The sequence below is a fragment of the Canis aureus genome, chromosome 3, assembly GCF_053574225.1.
Source record: "Canis aureus isolate CA01 chromosome 3, VMU_Caureus_v.1.0, whole genome shotgun sequence".
NCBI classification, from domain to species: domain Eukaryota; kingdom Metazoa; phylum Chordata; class Mammalia; order Carnivora; family Canidae; genus Canis; species Canis aureus.
Window position 1 is genome coordinate 76639744 of NC_135613.1, and position 21468 is coordinate 76661211.

The window sequence follows — 21468 nt, forward strand, 5'->3', positions numbered from 1 at the left end:
AAGTTCTGAGGGATATAGGAGCTCTGTGTAAGACACACATCACCCCCACCAGTCAGGAAATTACAAGGGATTTAGGAGTTCTGACCAGGAGCTGGGAACAAAAACCAAAATACCATTTATTCTCTTATCACACTGTCACATATGTAGTATGATACGTTACATTGATTGATTTTTGACCGTTTTACTAACCTCGAATTACTGGGATAAACCCTATTTAACATGGATTTATTATCCTTTTTATACCAGATTAGGTTTGAGTTGCTAATAGTTTGTTAAAGATTTTTACCTCTTTTTTTTTGGTAATGTCTTTTTCAGGTTTTGGTGCTAGGGTTGGGCTGGTGTCATAGAAGAAGTTGAGCAGTGATTCCTCTTTTGTGTAAAAGTGGTATTACTCTTTTTTTTTTTTTTTTTAATAATTCACCAGTGAAGTTATCTGGACCTGGGGTTTTCTTTTTGGCTGTGTTTTGGTTAGAAATTCAGTTTCTTTGGCAGATAGGGAACTGTTGAGATTTTTTCTACTGCTTATGTCAGTTTTGGTGAGTTTCATCTGGATTATTGAATTTGTTGGCTTAAAATGACTCGAGGTATTTTCTTTCTTTTTTTTTTTTTTAATGTCTGTAGGGTCTGTGGTGATCACATGTTTTCATTCCTGATATTGAGGATTTGTAGTTTATTTTTTCATAGATTTTATTTATTTATTTGACAGAGAGAGAGTTTGAGCAAGTGCACGACAGGGGGAATGGCAAGCAGAGGGAGAGAGAGAAGCAGGCTCCCCCCTGAGCAGGGAGCCCAGCATGGGGCTGGATCCCAGGACCCTGGGATCATGACCTGGGCCGAAGGCAGACACTTACCCTGACTGAGCTACCCAGGAATCCCTGTGGTGGTTTTTTTTTGTTTTGTTTTGTTTTGTTTTTTTTCTGTTTTGCTTAATAGTTTAGTTAGTGGTTTGTCAATATTATTGATCTTTTCAAAGAACGTGCTTTTGGCTTTGTCTCTTTGGCTTGTATTTTATTTTGTTGATCTCTGCTCTTTAGTATTATCTTTTCCCTTATTTACTTTGTATTTAATTTGCTTTTCTTTTTGTAGCCTTTTTTGGGTATAACACTAGGTCATTGATTTTAGATGTTTTTTCCTGATAGAAGCATTTAAAGCTCTAAGTTTTTGTCTAAATACTGCTCTAACTAATGTCACAAATGTAAAGATGCATTTTTGTTGTCATTCAGTTTAGAATATTTCTTAATGTCTCTCTTTAAAGTTGAGATGTAATTCACATATCATAAAGTCCATCATTTCAAAGTATATAGTTCAGTGGGTTTTTGCTGTATTCACAAGTGATGTGATATTTAATCTTTACCGCTCTCTAATTCCAGAACATTTCTATTACTTCGGCATGTCCCTTTTGCTTTTTGTCTTTGGGAAGTTATTTAGAAAAGGGTTGTTTAGTTTTCAGATATTTGAAATTTCCCTAGATATCTTATCATGATTGATGTCTAATTTAATTTCCTTGTAGTCAGAGAAATAACACTTTATATGATTTTGATCCCTTTAAATTTACTGGGACTTGCTTTGGGATCCAAGATGTGCCCTACTTTGTTGAATACATCGTATGCACTAGGAAGGAGTATGTATTCTGCTGTTGTTGGATGTAGTATTCCAGAGATGTTATTTATAGGAAGGTGGTTGATACTTTGCTGTTAAGATCTTCTGTGTTCTTACTATTTTTTTTTTTTTTGACTAGTTCTAGTAATTGCTAAGAGAGCAGTGGTAAAATCTCCAACTCTGATTGTGGGAGATTTTTTCCTTTAAATCCTGTTAATTTTAGCTTTATGTATTTTGAGGCTCTGTTATTAAGTACATGCACATTTATAATTATCTTTTCTGTTTGTGTCCCTTCTACTGTTAGGAAATATCCCTCTTGTCTATGGTGATAACCTTCACCTTGAAGTCTATTTTACCTTCCAGCCTTTTTTATGTTTACTGTTTCAGTAGTATATCTTCTACCATCCATTTACTTTCTACCTACCGGTGTCTTTGTATTTAAAGGGTTTCTTATAGGCAGCATCTAGTAGGGTCTTGCTTTTTTATTCATTCTGCTAGGCACGCTTTAACTGGAATGCTTAAACCGTTAACAGTTAACATAATTGTTGATATGGTTGGATTTAGGTTCAAGATTGTGTGTGTATATATATATATATATATATATCTTTTTTTTTATTACTCTGTTTTTCCTTTACTGACTTTTCTATATTATTTAGATGGTTTTGGTATTCTGCTTTTATTTAGGTATTATTTTTTTTTTCAGTGGTTGCTCTAAGGATTACATCATGTGTATTTACTCTGTCATAGTCTTTTTTGAATTAATATGACTTTTAATATAATTTCACACTTCACATAAAATTTAGAAACCTTGCAACCATGTAAGTCCCTGACTTTTTTTGATTATTGTTGTCCTATGTATCCCATTGAAATATATTAAAAAACCTACAAGACAATGATTTTACTTTTGCTTTACATCATTATACCAGTTTTAAAGAATTTAAGGGGAAAGAAGCAGTCTTATATTTACGCAGATACTTCTTTTGCTCATCCTTCATTCCTGAGAATCCCTGTATCCCCCTGGTTAAGTTTCCTTACAGCCTGAAGAAATTCTATTAGCATTTTTTGTCAAGCAGATCTATCTGTTACGCATTTTCTTGGTTTTCCCTCATTTGAGAATCAATTTATTTCACCTTCACTCCTGGAAGACCTGTGTGTTGATATAGAATTCTGGTTTGGTAGTACTTTAAAGATATGCCACAGTTATCTTGCCTCTCTGATTTCTGATGAGAAACCTACAGTCATTTCATGTCCTGCATGCAGTCCGTCATTTTGTCTAAAGATTTCAAGATCTTTTTTCTTATCTTTGGTTTTTAGCGGTTTTGTTGTAATGTATATAAGGGTGTGGTTTTGTGTTTATCCTGTTTGGGTATGCTGATCTGGAGTCTATAAATGTATGTCTTTCACCAAATTTGGGAAATATTCAGGTGTTATTTCTTCAAATACTTTATTTTTCCTGCTCTGGTCCCTTTTTCCTGTTCTTAGACTCAAATCACACATGCTTTTATTATTATCTTCCTGGTCTTTGGGGCTTTTTTCTTTTCAATCTTTTTTTTGGTGTTCTTTATAATGGATAATTTCTACTGTTCTGTACTTATAACCAGATTCACCAATTTGTGTGTCATTTCTATTCTGTTGTGGAGCCCATTAGTGAATTTCTTACTTCACATGTTATATTTTTCTGTTCTAAAATTCTTTTCTTAAGAAATAGGCATCAAATATCATGTCTAATTTTTTAAAAAATGTCTTATTCCACTTCTCTGGGAAGAATCTTTGTCTTTTGTTCATTTCAAGTGTGTGTTCCTTTACCCTGTGAGACACAATTATGTGATCATAATTACATTATGATAAATATGAAATATAAAATAATTACATTATTTTAAAGTGCTTGGTAATTCCAGCATTTGAACCATCTTGGGGTTGTCACCTGGTGATTGTCTTTTCTCTTGAGAACTGGACAGGTTTTATTGGTATGTGTGTACATTGAATAATTTTGGGTTGTATCCTGGACATGTGAATGACATACATGAAATAGAATCTACTGGAGGATGTGGATATTTTTGTTTTAGTGGAAAGTGTATCTGTTTAGATTTAGACTGTGGGTTCCTTCTCACATACAAATCTCCATTTCATTCACTAAACCTTTGCCATGTTGGTTTAAGTCTGCTCCACACGCGTGTAGTTTAGGGATTAGGGTGAGGCTTGTGTGAGTTCATACACAGAATTAGAGGACTTATTTGATTGATACCCTCTCCTCTGGGATTTCATCCACATTCTCCCTGGCCTGCCAGGGCTTCGTTTCCTGATTCCATAGGGAGAAGTCATTTCTGTTGATGGTGTAGCCATCCATCTGAGATGTTCCAGGACTGGGATTTTCTCTTGGGGCAAAGCCATTTCCTTCTAAACAGGAAATCCTAGCTTGTGATTGCTGCTCAGGTTTTAAGTCCCCTGCACAAGCCATCTGATTTTGTTTACTCTTCAGTATCCTTGGGTAGCTCTTTTTTTTTTTTTTAATATTTTGTTCAAAGTTTTTGCTTGTAGTCACCAGGAAGGATGATGGGCTGTTGTGGATTATACGATCATGGTAGAACTCAAACTCCAATTGATTGAGTTGTCCTCTCTGGTTGGTGAGAGTCGGAGATTTGGGTTTGACGCCTATTCTTGCTGCTTACCATCAGCCACTTTAATACCTACCCTTGGTTTCTTCATTTGGGAAAAAAAAGGGGGGATCAGAGAACTCACTGCCCCATCCCCAGGGTTGTGTGGAACAAATAAGGTAATGGATGTGAATGTGCTCTGGAAACTGAAAAAGTGTCTTCAAGTGCTTGTCATCACTGCCACGTGCTTATGTGTGTGCCTGTGCGTGTGTGTGCATGTATGGTGTGCATGGTTACTGCTCAGTTACTCCAGAGCAGTGGCATCAGCGCTGGCTTTTCCTCTTCAGGCACTTCCTGGACCTCACTACTATACCTGGGGAGACCATGGCGGCATCATCATGGCCATCGCCCAGGGCATGGAAACCAATGAGCTGAAGTAAGTGTCTCTGAGGAAGCTTTTTCTCTTAACATCATGCTGCTCTTCCAGAAAGTAAGTCTGTGAGTATAAGTGGATTGTCTCTCTTCAGTACTAGGTTGTTGACACCAAATCACTGTTGACCTTAGCAAATGATTTACACATTCTTTATCACAAAGAACAAATGATATATTTTTACTGATCCAGCCAAGTACGACTCTATATAAATTTAAATTCATAATGACTAAAAAAATTAACCAGAGACTTCACCTTGTCCATCTTTGCTTTGTGTGGGACATAGAATGAGCGATAATAACAACAGTAAATAATAATACATAATAATAATACCCGAGTAATAATTTCAGAATGTGTACCACTTGGTAGGCAATCGATTTTTGCTGTTGGCACATCTGGTTTGGGGATTCATAATTAACAGACCTGGAAGGGACATTTGGGGTTAACAGCTTCGTCTTACAAATGAGAAAACCGATACTCAGCAAGGTAAAGTAATTTGCCGAGGATCCCCCCATTTGTTAGTGACGTTAAATTACGTTCTGTACTCTTTGCAAATGTATTGCTCTGAGAAGCAAAAATGTCTAGAGTCTGCTCGCTCAAGTCTGATTTTATCAGAACCAGTGTGTTGATTATTTTTATCTGAAGTAGTACAAAAGTTAATTTGGCTAACGGTGGGTTAGGGCCAACTGGCCCTCCTTTCTCCCTGTATTTGCACTGAACCCACTGAGATGTGTTCCTAAAGGAAGTGGGGAGGCCTCAGTAATCGTCTTGTTTAATGCAAAGAAGAAAGTCTTCTTTTCCTTTGCTCCTTTTAGAAACAGGACCAGCAGCAAGATAGAGGTGGGTGGTTTGAAAAACGATCTTAGCATCTGGTTTCCCCCACGCTGAATTTGACCTATGTCGAGTAGGCTGGCCCCAAAGAAGCAGAGAGAAGCAACAAAGGGCTGGCATCTGGCTGTTCTTGGGTCTGTGTGACACTGGTCAGCTGCTGCTTTAGAGCCAAGAGCCAGAAGAAGTCCTGTTTGTACCCAACACTGGATCCACATTCCGATTGGTGTTTGCTCAGAAGAGGACGGTCACGAAGCACCGTGCTTCCCATATTTGTACCACCACTTATTTCTTTACCCATTAATTTATCAATTCCCATCTCCCATATTTAGCAAGCACTAATTGTGCTGGGTCCTGCACATCTAAAGATGAATAGGATGTTTCCCCTCCCTCATAAGGAGTCGATTCTCCTGGGGTGAGATACACAAGCAAACTGTGATGTTTAGGACTTGGCCGTGTGAGGAATACCGCAGGGGACGTGGGTTGGCTTCCTGGGCAGCATGCATGTCATGCTTCGTGTGGCAGTCTGATCGCGGAGTCACTTTCTGATTTTCCTTGTTTAACTTCTCTGCGGTTGACATTTGCATTCCGAGCTGGCTTCTCTGGAGTAGTTAGCATGATTCTAGTCCTCTTACACCATCTGTTGGTGCATATGTGCTCAGGGAACGCAGCGTCATTGCTGCATGAGCTGGAGCAAAACATGACCAGGAAAATAAACCTGCTGCCAGAAAATCACCATGCCTTCCGCGGACGCTTAAAAATGACAGGGGGCTGAAGTGTGTGTGGGGGTGTGGACTTGAGGGGATTGTGGACACTGTAGTACCTTTCTATTTCTCCAGGTTATTTGGGTATCTGTGTGCATGGTTCGAATAAAGCATTTGCAAATATGAGAATAATTCCTGCCTCCTGTTGACAAGTGCATGTGTCCTACATAGCAGTCAGAGCTTGGCCTAAATCTGTGTAGCCACCTGGCATTTACTCAGTAGGTTGCCCTCAGAGGTTCTTTTTTTTTTTTTTTTTTTTCTGCTTCTCTTGATACTCTGCTTTTGACCTGTCCCTGTACTCTACTATCAGCTTCATCAGAAGACAAGCAGGAAATAATACTCTACTTAGTTCATATCCTCAGACCACAGTGGTGGTGACTTAACGGTGATAGCCGAGCACGAGTCGGGGATTTCTGCTGCTGGGCCAGGACTTTGGGCCCCTTAAAGTCAGGCCTCCCCGACCACAGTGATGTCTCTCCTTGAGCCTCACAGCCTTTACTGGCGGTCTCATTAATTGGGCATCGATCATATATGGACTTCGTTCATTAGTTAGCTTTTCATTATATGCCTGAATTCTTCAACTCATTAGCAAGGTCTTTTGACCAGTATTTCTATTCCATACAGGCCAGCAGGCACTTAGTAAATGTCTGATCATTCAATAAATAGGTCACGCACACTTAGTCTTCCAAGATTGCTTATGTCTTTACTGACGGATGAAGCCAGAGAGGCACGGTAGTATGGCAGGTGCACGATTCTGAGGGGACCATTCCCGCCGTGCTCTACGTAAATGACGTGCTCCGGAGCTCAAGTAGGAGTGGATGTGTGCCACCTAGAAGCACCAGGGCTGGCCCAGTCCACCTTCCTCTGTTTTCACATGGAGGAACTAATGTGACTTGTCAGTAGTTGGGGCCCAAACTGGACCTTGAGCATATTTCCTGACCCTCTCAGGTCAATTACACAAATGTTTGTTGAACACGTAGTGAGCCAGACGTTGTTCTAGGTACCCAGCGTGCAAAGGCGAGTGAGGCGTCAATCAGGAGCTGCCCATGTGCCCTGTGGCTCTGTTGTGTTTCTGAGTCAGCTAGAGAGAGAGGCCACGGGAAGGGCTTGTTCTGAAAGTGAGCTTTCTGACCCAAAGCCTTAGGGGAAGAAAGCCACGCAGCATAACACCAGGAACTCTCGAAAGAGTTTTAGTGGGAACAGAGGTTGGAATGATGTTTCACGAAAGAGTTAGGTTTTTGTTTTGTTTCGGTGGTGGTTCTTTTAAATTATTCATGTCTTTCTTTCCCTGATTAGCCCAGATAACTAAGAGTTGACTGTTATTTGTCTCAGCTCCTGCCTTGACTCTCTGCTGAGGCTGTTACCTTTGTTATTGCTAATTGAAATTGAGAGCAAGAAGTGGAACACTTTGTTTTGCTCTTGTGTCTACATGTCTGAAATGAGTAAATATGAACCCGTTCTTGGGATTCATGTATTCATTCGATCAGCACACTGTCACTGTGAACCATGCTCTGGGGATTCGGGTTTTTCTTGCGTATAATCCCTCAGTCCTTCAGGGAAGGGGCTACTGGGGTCTTGAAGTCTGACCAAAAAAAAAAAAAAGACGACCCCAACATAAGTTTGTTGGCTTGACCATGAAAAATAAGATCGACTGATCAACTGCCATTTCTTCTTGCTGGTTTACCTGCCAGCAAAATGCTGTCCTTAGTAGTTTCTGATAACATTTTGGGTTTGCCCAATAGCATCATTCTGTAGGGGAGATTTCTGATTTCAAGAGGCTTTCCTCCAGGAGTCCCTAAAGGATCACACAAAGTACACCCAGCAGAGCAGCTAGGTTTTTTTTTTGTTTGTTTTGTTTTGTTTTGTTTTGTTTTGTTGTTGTTGTTTTTGCAGGGGGAGACCTGAGTTCTGGAAGCATCCAGAATGGGGGAGTTGGCAGTTAACCTGCATGCTTGGTGGCTCTGGGACAGTTGCAGAGAGAGCCACCCCCACCTGCTGCATTTTAACCCTCACATGGTGTCTTTGGCCTTCGAGTTAGAGTGGAGCAGGTGTTCTTATCACCTTTTAACTGTTAAGAAGCTGAGGGATGGGGTTAAAACAATACAGTGCACCTTATTTCATTTCCTTGAGCGAATGTTAATGAGTGCCGAGAGAGGTGCCACCACGTGCCAGGGGCAGAAAAGTGTAAGATAGAGGGAGCACAGAATGGCAGCCAGCTGTGCTTGCTACTGGGAAGCCAGGGGAAGGAAGGAGGGGGAAGAGGGAGCTCGAGCAAGGCTGGCGTGTTGTTTCAGGGTTAGTGGGACCTTGGGCAAAGAGGGCCCTGCGTGGATCAGCACATCCACAGGAGGCCTCAGGCTTTAGTACTGATGGAATGCAGATTGCAGGGAGGGGTGGGGAGAAAGGGGGATTGAGGCACGTGTAGGTGGGGTCTGGGAGCTGGAGAGGGCCTTGCATGCTGCTTAGGAGAAATCAGGCTTGGCTTTTGCAGGGTTAGTATCTCCTTAGGGTTTTCAGTGGGCGAATGAGACAGCTAGATTTGAATTATGGAAGGATGGCCCTGGCAAGTTGAGGAGGATTAATTTAAAGGAAGCAAGGCTGGAGGTAAGAGAGGAAGCTGGGAGCTGGTGGGGGTGGACTAAGCATTTTGGGGGGCAAAGTCTGCAGGACTGACTGCTCTTGACTAGCCTGGGGTGATGGGGTACACTGATCAGACTCCTCCTGGAGGAGCAGAGGAAAAGGGCAGGGAAATCTGGACAGATTGGACTGGATTGCCCTGGGCTGTGCACGGGGAGACATCCAGCAGGAGTCCACACCCGGTTCGGCCTTCCACCAGCCCTTGTGTGAATTCTCTCTTGACGTCGGTGATGGAAGATCCTCTGGTCTTTGCTTGAACAGGTTGAGTGATGAGGATTTGCCAGAGCAGAAAGGGCTTTCATCTCACTTTGGGACGGTTTGTTCGTTTCTTCATTCCCTCACTTTTTTTTAATCCGTTTATTTCTTTATGAAATGATAGTCCTCAAGTCAGAGAGAGCTTGAGATTCTCTCTCCAGTTTCTGGTTAGTGGGCGTGTTCTGCTCCCAGGACACACACACACACACACACACACACACACACAGGCTGTTTCCTCCTTCACCTGAACACCATGCAGGTGTCTGAGGTGCCCTCCCTGTCCATCCCTCATGTCTCCCACTCCACGACAAATGGTTCCACTTCTTTCCTCTGAGGCCATGGGATCCCAACGTCATGGATCTCCACCCTCTGGGTATCCTTTAGATCTTCCTCACCGTGTCAGTGCTTTAAAACCTGGGGCCCAGATCTGACCCTGGCAGCTGACCCCGACGTACAGGGATTAACACCGACAGGGCTCGAGATGCTCAATTCCTGTTAGAGGACATCCAACACTGTGCTCACACTTTTGACAGCCTCCCCAACTTTTTAGCTTCTGCCAAATTGTTTTTTTTTTCATCTTTTTTTAATTTTCAAATTATTTTTAAAAAATGGAGATCCCCATTTACACACCATGAGATGCTTAGATTGTAAATACACCGCTGAATCAGTTCTGGAGGGCACTTGTCAGGATGCCGAGAATGTCCATCCCCCCAGAAAATACCTACCTGCCCCTTCCCTGCCAATACCACTGCCCCTGCTCCACCCCAGTTAGAGGCAGCTGATGGTCTGGTTATATTTTTACCACTGTGGGTTAGTTCGGCTTATTCTAGAACTTCCTGTGTTTGTATCTGGCTTCTTTTACTCACCATTTTTTTTTGAGATTCTATCTCTGCTGTGACTTCTATCAGTAGATAAAGTTCAGTTAAACTACAAAACATAAGAGAGCCTTTCTTCTTATGAGTGTTTTCTTATGAATTTCTCAAGATTTTCTTCATCCTGTAACTGAGCAGGTAGGTTTTTGAAACAACAGGTAGGACTTTATTCTCATTTTTGCTTCTCCTTTTGATATAATAAAAGTGTTTTGAATCCTGTTTTGGCATTAATTGCATTATCAGTACAATTAGCCTTGTATGCTTTGCAAATCTGATAGACTGACCTTCCATATTGTCATGCATATCCTTGACTAATGTGTTGAGCTGTGTGGAAACCAGAGGTCTCATTTTGGATTGAGGTCATATCATGTGTCAGTAATCAGCACGCTTGGGATTTGATTCACCAGCAGTAAATTTTTATCTAGCTGTGTGGCCTGCAGAGATGCTCAGGAAGAAAGAATGTTGTGTATCATTACCTCCTCCTTCCAATCAAGGATTACCGTGAGAAAAGGAAAATAGGATTAGTTTGTGTGACTTGCGTGTGAAACCACGTGAGTCCCAGCCCTCACAGACTTCCTTCTGTTCTAAGATCCATCAGATCAGCTGTTTCCATTCTCGAAACCAGTGTTTTCTTCTTCATCTTCCTAAAGGGCTTCAAGATCTCTCTCTGTTCTCCGTGATTCTTTGAGAGATTCATGTCTTTCCATTCCCTAGAATGTGCTCTCTTTTATACTCACTTTCTTTTAATGTCCCTGTTTTTTTTTTCCCCTGCCTTGTCTAATTTGAACATCATTCTACTTGATGAAGATACAACCAAAATAGAAATTGATTCTGCCTTTTTTTTACGCCCTGTTGTTACTATTTATACATTGACCATCAGAAGGATGATCCTTTCTAGTTGTTGATAGAATTTTTTTGCTAATTTCTTTATAGAATTTACCAGGCAACCAACGCACCATCCCACTGACCTACTTATCTACCACTTACTTTTATAATTTGAGTCACTTTTTATTTTTATAATTTGGCTGTTTGAGTTTAAGTTGTTTGGCCACTGTTCCTACGGATCACCTGCTGTAGGAATTACAGCTAGAATTAACCAGCAGATTATTGCTGCTCCTCACTTGTTCGCATTTGCACTTTTCTCATCGTGGACATGCTGCTTAACAATCTGAGTTCCTCAAGGAGCTCTCTGGACAGCCACACAGCACTGTCTTCAGTTGAGTATCTTATCAGCACTTCCTTTACTTACTGCATCTGTGATTATATTTATGTTATGTTATATTTAGTATATTCTATTCAGTGGCCTTCCCATCCTCTTGAGAGTTTTTGACCATGGGGCTTATGTCTGTATTTTTATCTGAACATTTTGAACCCTCCAATCCTAAAGACTGGGGCTCTGTATGGTCTTTCACGCCTGGAGGAGCACAGAGATGACTTAGGTTTGTTTCCTTGCAAGGTTCAGTCATTTTCATGTCATCAAAACCAGTCCTTCTCTAGGGATCAGAGCTTGGTCCAGAGCAGGTGTTTCCCAAACTGTTTGTTGTGGTGGTGATGTGACTTGCCCCTCCCCTTCCCCAAAATTCTGAAAAAGCATTGTTTTCTAAATGCACAGTTTATTCTCAAATACATGGCTGTGCTTGGCCATGCACCTGCTGCTTAGTCTCATTCAGGTGTCTTCCCAGAGTCCTCTGGGAACCTCTCAAGAAATGGGAGGCTTCATTTCCTAAGGTTATCTGGGGTTCGATGAGCTCTTAAATAGAATTAACAAAAAGCAGTATGCGAATAGATGGACTTCCAGCGTCATCACAGAGCAAACAGATAGCTCCCGTCCTGTCTGGATAATGGACCGATCCTGCTGGTTCATTTTGCTTTAAAAGTGGTACTTGGCCCTTAGTGCGTCACACTGGTACGATGCAGGTGAACGGGTTAACTTCTCTCCAGATCTGCTTCAAAATTAGCTTCATCCAAAAATGTTTCAACCAGAGTATTTCTTCTCTTTGGGAGATTTGTGGAGGGGTCATTTAGTCTTCACTGCCATTCATTATTGATGTTGCCTTGTAGCTCCCCCAACTACCCAGCCCCACCCCTCCACCGCTGGTTGAACCTGCAGCCTCTTGCAGAAGTATCCATTTTAGTAACCTCAATTTGGGACGAAGTGTTTAGATTGCATGATGTTGTGAAAAGATTTATGTCAAGTATGAGAATGCTGAGGGAGTAAAACTAAAATCTCAAAAAAAGGGGAAAGGTGAAAGAAGTATTTAAAGATTTTTTTAACTTTATTTTTTCATGAGAGATGCTGAGAAAGAGAGAGAGAGAGGCAGAGACATAGGCAGACATAGGCAGGGAGCCTGCTGCAGGACTCGATCCTAGGACCCTGGGATCACGACCTGAGCAAAGGCAGACGCTCAACCACTGAACTGCCCAGGTGTCTTGAAAAAAAGAAGTTCTGTGTGTCATTGGGGTTTGAGACAGAACCTAGAGTTCTCTGGTACTAAAGGAAGCACTTAGTGGTTTCTCACGCATGTCGCCAGCATACTGGGTGATGAAGCAAGGGTTAGGCAGATTTTCCCCTTCTCCTCTTCCTCCTTTTTGATACAAAAAGATCATTTAAAATCAGCACAGTTACTTCAGTGCTGCTGATTTTTTTTTTTTTCAAGAGCTTGTTTTCTGGTTCTGAGATAGTCCTCTGTAGAGACTTTTCTCTGCACAGGTTTTTTTTCCCCTCCAACTTAAAAATCTGTCAGACCACAGGAAAAAGTGGAGGAATTGTGTAAAGAACACTCTAATAAGTTCACTCAGAATCCTCAGTCGCTAACATTTTGCCAGTTTGCTTTACATCTGTCGGTTGTGTGTTCATCCTGTCTGCCTCTCTGTCCATCTGTCTGTCCTTGCTGAGTCATTTGAAAGAAAGTTGTAGCCATCATGCCCTTTCCCAGCTAAATATTGAAAAGCTGTATCTCCAATAAATAAGGGTATTTTCCTATGCAATCAGAATGCCATTATCACACCTAAGAGAATTAGCAGGAGTTCAGTGTGCCTTATACACTGTATTTATATTTATATTTGCATTTATATACTTAACACCTGCCTCCCCACCCCACTCCCTCTCAACCCAGGATTCAGTCAAGGTTTCCACATTGCTTGTGGTCGTTAACACCTCTTAATCTCTATGTAACAAGCCTTCTGCCTTCTTTTGTTGGTTTGTTAAGTTTTTCATGCCCCCCTCGCCCCCCCGTTTTGCTTTGGAAGAATCTGGATCCAGTTGCCACGTAGAATGTCGCCCCTGCTGGATTTGTCTGGTTGTGCAGAGTATAACACAAGTGATGTGATATTTGCAAATTTGCAACAGTGCTTCATCCAGGAAGGAGGCGTGTAGTGTCAGATTGTCCCATTGTTCCTGGTGCTGAGTCTGGCGACGGCTGTGATTCTAGTCCGCTGTAGAACTGCATTTCCCCATTCAGAGTGAATGATTCATCTGTGAGTTGATAGTTTTAGACCATGTGGACACCCTGGTCCGCAGCCCTGTTTCACCTGGTGGTTTTAGCGTCCAGTGCTGGTGTTGCCTGGCTCGGTTATTACGGTATGGGTGATGGGATGGTCATTTTTCTCTTGCTATCATTGTTTTCAGCATGTATTAGGTAGCATTGTGATAGAAGAAAAGTTTCCCCTCCTTCCCTTCTCTCTTCATCATCTGGCCTGACCCTACCTCCCTGGGAGATCCTTTTAGGATCATTCAGAGACCTTTACCCTATTTTTATTTAGCGTATAACCTGTTACCATCATTTTTCTTCTTATGTTCAAATTTTCCCAAACTGACCAGCTAGAGTTCCGTAGTCGAGCTGGCCGCTGTGTCCTTTTGCCCTGATTGCATTGGTCTCTGAGCTCTTCCTTGCTTTCTGGCATGACCTCGAATGTTCCCTGCTTCAGCCATTTCTCTAAGGAGTCCTGGCTTCTCTCACTAGTGAATGTTATCTGGAAACCAAGCTTTTGCCCTAGAGACTTTAACCATAAGGATCCTCTTCCTCGTCTTTGGACAGATACAGTACCAATGAAGGGGAGACCTGGAAAACGTTCATCTTCTCTGAGAGGCCAGTCTTTGTCTACGGGCTCCTCACAGAACCTGGCGAGAAGAGCACTGTCTTCACCATCTTTGGCTCCAACAAAGAGAATGTCCACAACTGGCTGATCCTCCAGGTCAATGCCACAGACGCCTTGGGTAAGCCGCTGCCTCCTTGGCCCTTTTCATGGACACATTTACTGCCCAAAGCATCAGCTTAGAGCCAACATGCCCACAGAGTCTGTAGCTGTCGAAGAAGATGCACACATAAGCAGTGACCGGGACATTCAGAGACAGTTACTCAGGCAATTCCCAGTAGGACCGTGTGTCATTTTGTGTCCTCATTTTTCCTAGTCAGCAGTTTGGTTTGGCAGACTGAGCGAGTGATTCCTGTGTCAGGGGCCGTGTTCCAGATGATACAGGATCCTCTCAGCTGTCTAGGGTCCCGTCAGCGTCCGCTAGCAGGGAGAGGGGTGACTCATCATCTTCCTTCCTCCCCCATCCCCCTACAGCCCCGCTCTCTCCCCCTCCTTCTGCCTTGGCTAATGACATTCCAACTGAACCAAAAGGTCCTCTCTGCTACCTATTCAGTTTCTACTGCTTAAAATCGTTTTCCTGTTTCAGAATCCATGTACTTGGCTGCTAAATCTCCACCAGAAGACCTCTCTCTCCTCTCTTCTCTGTGTCCAGAGCATAAGCATCCTACTCTTCACGCCCTGAATCACACATTTGTGTCTGTCACCCTGCTTATATCATTCCCCATCAACTAGATTATCAGGTCCTTGGAAGTAAGAACCTGTCCTGTCATGTGTATTTTCCACCCACTGAATAGCCTGAGAGCCTTACAGTCAGAGTTTAATGAGTACTTGCTGATTGGAATGGCAAGGAGTTGACGGCCGTTCATCAGTTTTAGGCAGCATGGAATCTGATTGAAGACACACATATAAGAAAGACCTAGGGTCCCAGAGTAGACATAGGTATACTTTGGAATTTCTGGAGTAACCACTCTACTTAAATTACAAGGGAATGTGGGTAACGGAGCGATCATCCAGGCTGTTTTACCATTTCTCAGCCTCCTTCCACAAAGCTTCTGTGCCTTCCAAGTAATGACAGTGAATTCTCTATTGCTCTCGGGCCATTACTTCCAGGCGTGCCCACACGCGCTCCCCTCGTCCCCCTGGGAAGCAGGCAGGAAACCATATTCCTGAACGACACCATCTATCAAGGATCCGGCCTGATCCTGCCTCCCTGGGAGATAAACACCTCTGATACCCATTTCTGGAGGGAACTGCGGAATCTACTAGAATATTTCAGGAGTTTAGTTGGTGCCAGAGGTGGCTTGCTTCTTCCCAGCTTTCTCAGAAGCACAGCTGTGTTTCAGGAGGTGTCATTTCCATTGGCATGGGTGCTTCCTGGCATCAGAGCAGGCCAATGGGAGGCTTGGCGTAGCTCCAGAGAGTCTGTGTGCCTGCCAAGCAGCAGCGGGACGAGCCAGACGTGGGTGCTCGGGCCGAAGGGGACAGGAAACCCCTATGTGGGGCTCCTTCACATGCTTCCTGCTGCATTTCCCTTTTCCCCAGGGGTTCCCTGCACAGAGAATGACTACAAGCTGTGGTCGCCGTCTGATGAGCGGGGCAACGAGTGTTTGCTAGGACACAAGACTGTTTTCAAACGGAGGACACCGCACGCAACATGCTTTAATGGAGAAGACTTTGACAGGCCGGTGGTGGTGTCCAACTGCTCCTGCACCCGGCAGGACTATGAATGGTTGGTTCTTCATCGATGCCTGGGGACTGGGTCGGGTCTTGCTCAGCCAGCAGTGTGGCACACAGACTAGAGCCTTCCCTCTGAGGAAAAGAAGGGCAATCATAGGAGGTCGGTATTTATTAATAAGTGTCCTTTTTTAATGTGTTATGCACTTTTTATATAGATCACTCAATTTAGTCCTCACAGCTCCAAAATGAGGGAGAGGCATCACACCCTAGGGAAGCTGCAGCAGTTGATTTAGGAATAGATCATTCTGGCACTTATTTCAATGAGGACAACTTCAAAAGGGAATACACTGAAGGTTCCACTGTAGGTAACTCCTTTTTCTTAGAAACGAGGGGATGTCAGTACATACATATTTGAGTGTATGTATACAGGCTTGAAGCAGAGTACCCAAGATGTGGCTGAGAAAGGTGGAGGCATAAGAAACCATGGGTGCATGAATCACGCGGCCAGAGAGGGAAAGCTGCGTGGGCTTTCCGTGCTTTTATTGTGATTGTTGGCAAGAAGGAGGAGACTGATTTGCTGCTGGCAAACCCGGAAGTTTCTGGAGGTCATGCTGTTTGAGATGGGCCTCAGGGAAGCTCCTGGGTCTGTGGACTGACTGGAGCACTCTGAGATGTGGCAGCAATGGGGACAGGCAGAGGCAGGGAAGTCCCTGGTGGTTTGGCTTGGATGCCTTGTAGGTATAAAGTAAGGTCAGGGAGTGGAGCTGAGCTGATACTTAAGGGTGGAGGCAGAAGGGGTACAGACCTTATTCTGTGAGCAGGATGAGGAGCTTTGAAGGCTTTGAAGGCTTTTTTTTTTAAATTAAAGATTTAATTTATTTATTAGTGCAAGAGAGCATGAGTGAGGTGGAGGGTCAGGGGGAGAGGGAGACGCAGACTCCCCACCAAGCAGGGACCCCGACATGGGGCTTGATCCCAGGACCCCAGGATCATGACTTGGGCTGAAGGCAGACGCTTAACCGACTGAGTCACCCAGATGCCCCCTTTGAAGGCTTTTGATGAGAGTCGATGATGAGAGCAGAGCCTGGCTTTAGATAATTCTAGAAGTAAAGCATGTAGGGTCTCGGAGCCCCTAGGCAGTCCTTCGAGCCTTGAGCATGGAATCATTCCAGGCCAGGCAGGGCAATCCGCAGAGCATGAGTATCAAACTAGATAGAGCATGTAACTCCTTTCTCAGTAGTTGCAGAGGCACATAAAACCTAAAGTTTGCTTTGGGAAGCCACACTTATCTTGACAAAAGCCAGAGGCCTCTGATATGTCCTAGTCTAGAGGTTGGAACAGGGCCACGGAGTAAATGTTTTAGGCTCTGCAGGCCATATGGTCTCTGCTGGCAGCTCCACAACTGCTCGTGGTGGCACGGAAGTAGCCACAGGTGAATGGGTGCGGCTCTGGTCCCATAAAGCTTGATTTACAAGAACAGCTCTCTAGGTCGGGCCAAGTCCTGCCCTAGACCAGTGCTTCTGAAATGTGAGTGTGCACATGAATCACCTTGGATCTTGTTAACATGCCGGTTCTGACTCTAGTTCTGGGGGGTAGCTAGCTCTGCTAGGCTCCCTGTGATCCCTGTGCTGCTTATCTGTAAACCTATCCTTTAAACAGCAGGGTTTTAGACAGTACAAGACGCGCACTCTCTTTGAAAGTTCGGTGGTTCTAAAATAACAGCGTTGACCCTTCTGTTGCAAAACCACAGAGGTTCAATGCCCCTTTGCTGCCTTCTGTTCTCCCTTAGATACCCCCAAATTGTAATTCTATTCTGAGAGCTTTTGCTGGCCCGAGGTCCCCCTGACTGTAGGGGTCCTCTGTGGAAAAGGTTATAGTGCTCTTCTCTCTTCCTTGATCCTCATTATTACTTCAAAATGAAATAAGAAACATGCAAGGAAAATCTAACAACTCTTTGGGATTTTTCCTTAATGACCACTACTATGCTTTTTCTCTAAAATCTGCCTCTCTTCTACCAAACCAACAACCCCCACCACCAGAAACCAGAGGCTGGTGTGCCTTCTTTGAACAAAGGCCTGGCTCCCACTGGTCTACCATGCTCGCCTCAGCTTACTCATGGAGATCACTAGGTGCTGAGTCTTAAAGATTGAGAAATCCACCTGCCCTGTCCCTCACGGAGTTGGGCTTTAGGCCATATGAGATCATGAGGGTGATGACTCAAGCCATCTGTGTGTGTAGCTGCTAGAAAGGAGGTGGCTGGACTGTGTGGCTCTTGGAAATGTTCGGTGGCCTTGGACTGGGGCCTTGCGGAGGGAGATGGTCTGAAGGTGGACAGCAGGAGGGGAAATGAGAATGCATGAGCTTATAGTATCTGTGCGTTAGTTTGGTTCCTGAGTGACAACTACATTGGAAAGTCTGGTTGCTTTTGACAGTCCTTTCTGGATCTCTCTGGGACACCCAGCCACTGACCCGTATGTTCCCTGATTTCAGAGCTAGTCTCTTTCAGAAGCTGGGTTTAGCACTCCTGTGTGTATTCACAGCCTATTAGGCCATGACCTAGAGATTGAAGAAATCTTACTAAGAACAGGTGCTTTGCCATCGGAGGCAAATAAGTAATTAGCTAATGCTCCACTTACCCCTCCAAAAAGATTTTAGGCAGCCATTTGGTAAAAATGACCTAATTTAATGAATGAGATCTATTTGGTAGAGTAATAAAACTCTCCCTTCTGAAAAATTTCTACAAATTGCTAAATGTGGATTATGACATAATAAATACACAAACTGCCTAGCCCTGTACCTGTTAATACTTCTCGTGGAGAAGGTGTTAAGTAAGTATTGGCTGGACTGAATAGAGTAAATGAAGCCTTTTGAGTAGAGCACATCAATGTGGAAAATCCCTTTGAGTTACAATTTAAGTTTTGGGCAGGACTTTGGGAATTACTTAGTGCAGTTGCCTCTTCTTGGTGTTGTTGAGAAGTCATGCTGTGAAGGATGGAGTCGGGATAGACCCAGATCTCTGCTTCTTACTCCAGGACTCTGCCCCTGGAGCTGGGTGTTTTGGCAGAGATGTGGCCCCCAAAAAAGTATCACTGCGTGCTAGTAACTATTGAACATTTGCTAATGCCTCTTAACAAAGACCGGCAGACCCAGAACCTTGGGGAGGGAACTGGATCCAGCTAAAAAAATTAATATTGTTTTGTTTTGGGGGTAATGATTTGTATTGTTTTGGCATATGATGGTGGTTTTCCAATCATGGTTCAGGTATAAAGTTTCTTTTGAAAATGTGTTAATGTAAAAAGGTGGGTATTTATTTTTTTAAAGATTTACTTATTTATTTACTCATGAGAGACAGACAGAGAGAGAGAGAGAGAGAGAGAAGAGAGAGGCAGAGACACAGGCAGAGGGAGAAGCAGGCCCCATGCAGGAAGCCTGACGTGGGACTCGATCCCGGGTCTCTAGGATCAGGCTCTGGACTGAAAGTGGCGCTAAACCGCTGAGCCACCTGGGCTGCCCAGGTGGGTATTCTTTAAAGGGACAAAGGAAGTAGCTTACAATAAAGTGATAGGCAGTCTGGGAGATGTCACAAGGGTTGGTATTGACATGCCTGAAGTATTTAACGGCCCTCACGGACCCCAATTGCCTTTTTTAGTGACTTTGGCTTCAAGATGAGTGAAGATTTCTTCTTAGAGGTTTGTGTTCCGGATCCTGAGTTTTCTGGGAAGTCCTACGCTCCTCCTATGCCTTGTCCTGTGGGTTCTACTTACAGGAGAACAAGAGGGTATGTCTCACAATGGTCGCCATGCGCGGGACACGAGGGGTCTACCCTGGGTTTGAGAACAGAGAGGGCCACTTGGGTTCCTTTCATACTCCAGGTGCTTGGATCCAAGCTAGCATCTCTTAGGGAGCTTGGGCAGTGTTTAGCATTAGGATGCAAACTCTACTACTCCAGAAAAAACCCCATGCAAATCTGTGAAATTCGCTGCAGCTCTCACTATGGGCTAAGTCATAGAATTTGGCAAGGATACATCTTTATAGGAGTTCGTTGAAGAGATATATATGTAAACTCTTGGCCAGGGCAGCCTTCCCAATGGTGTGGGCTGCCCAACGTAACCATAAGCAGGACCAATTCAGAATGAATACACATCCTTCTTGTTCTGTAGGGAAATGAGTGGATGGATGCTACTATCTATGGATAGGAAGAGGTTTCCAGTTATGGAGACTTATATTCTTGGTTGTGTCTGACCTCTTGCTCTTGGGGTTGGGGGATGACAGCTATCGGAAGATTTCTGGGGACACTTGCAGTGGAGGAGATGTTGAAACACGACTGGAAGGAGAACTGGTCCCGTGTCCCTTGGCAGGTAAGAGCTGGTTTCTTGCCTTTGAGATCTTGAGATACTCACTCTAGCATCCTCATGATTTCACCCAGGTCTAGTCTTGCAGCCCTTCTAACAATGGAGGAGAAACATGGAAATTACAAGCAGCACTGAACTTCCCTTTTTCCCTAAACTTGGGGAAATCAAAGCCAAATTTATTTATAGCCTTGGGCGTTTATAGGAATGGGAAGTATTTTTTGAGGAAAATCCCTTTTATTCGTTGAAAAGTGTTTATTCTGCATGTCTTGTATCTTAGGCATGGTGGGGGTGGGGGGCTTTTGCATGTTCCTTGATCTGTTTGTCTGAGTTGAATATAAAGAGACTCGTGGCTTTTGGGGAATTCACTAAGTGGTCTATCTTAATTTTTATAGTAATAATAATAGCAAGTACTTCAATGGAACTTCACACATTTTGATGTATTTTTCCACGTGTTCTCATTGTAATCCTTATCACGACCCAGTGGAGCAGATCCTGTAATAAGCTCCTATTTCTTTTTTTTAAAAATAAAGAAGCATGTTCAAAGGAAAGGGTTAGTCAGCGTATTGCAGGTCATACATCTGTTAAGAGACAGCTCAAATTCAGACTCTTCAGACCCATGCTCTTCCCTGGACATCACCCAAATGGCAGAGGAGTGTCATTCCCATCATTTTAGGTGATCATTAGTTATGCTCATTAGGAAAAACTTTGGAGTACACAGGCTGTAAAGGGATAGTGTGGTCCACACATGCCTTAAATTGATGGGTGATGGCGCAGGTGGTGTGGTATTTGCAGTCTAGCCTCAAAATGAGGAGACCCTCGCAAATAGTTAATCTCTTAGCCACCTTTCCTTTCCTGCTCTGTTTCTACTGCTTATTCGTGCAGAGCTCCCTTATTTCCTGGGAGCCCTTCCTGCTGCTCTTCCCTCTGTCATGGAGGTGGATGGCTGGAGGTGACCTGGCGGGGGTGTCTGATGGAACAGCCATCAGCGCCCGCTGGATCATGAGAAGTGCGTGGTCCTCTGCAGAGCACCCCCCTCGTTCTCTCCTGCTTGCCAGCTCGCCTCTGTGTTTTTCATGCTAAGCTCATTAGTTCCTTAATTTAATCTTCCATCATTACCAGAGTAATTAACATCCCTCACTGTGGAGACTTCAAAAGAACACGGCTTCAGCAGATTCTCGCAAATGAGCAGATAATATTCAAATACGCTCCTCACAAGAGCTGTTATTGATGAGGGTTTGGGTGAGTAGGGTTTGAGTGATTGCTCTTAAGGGCTGGAGTACATACTTTTGCAATAAACATTTCTGAAGATAATCCAGTGAGGGACAAAACAGTTTGTTTAAAGCCATCTAAACTGGGAGGAGAGCT

The 21468-nt window shown here is 43.6% G+C and overlaps 1 protein-coding gene across 1 annotated transcript in view; it reads left to right on the forward strand.

Moving 5' to 3' along the window:
• Positions 1-21468, forward strand: part of SORL1 (sortilin related receptor 1) — a 156606-nt gene that overhangs the window by 62190 nt on the left and 72948 nt on the right. The window contains exons 12-16 of the mRNA XM_077893900.1: positions 4541-4629; positions 14017-14195; positions 15617-15803; positions 19401-19529; positions 20024-20109. Of these exons, the coding sequence (XP_077750026.1) occupies positions 4541-4629; positions 14017-14195; positions 15617-15803; positions 19401-19529; positions 20024-20109 (670 nt within the window). The remainder of the gene's footprint in view (positions 1-4540; positions 4630-14016; positions 14196-15616; positions 15804-19400; positions 19530-20023; positions 20110-21468) is intronic.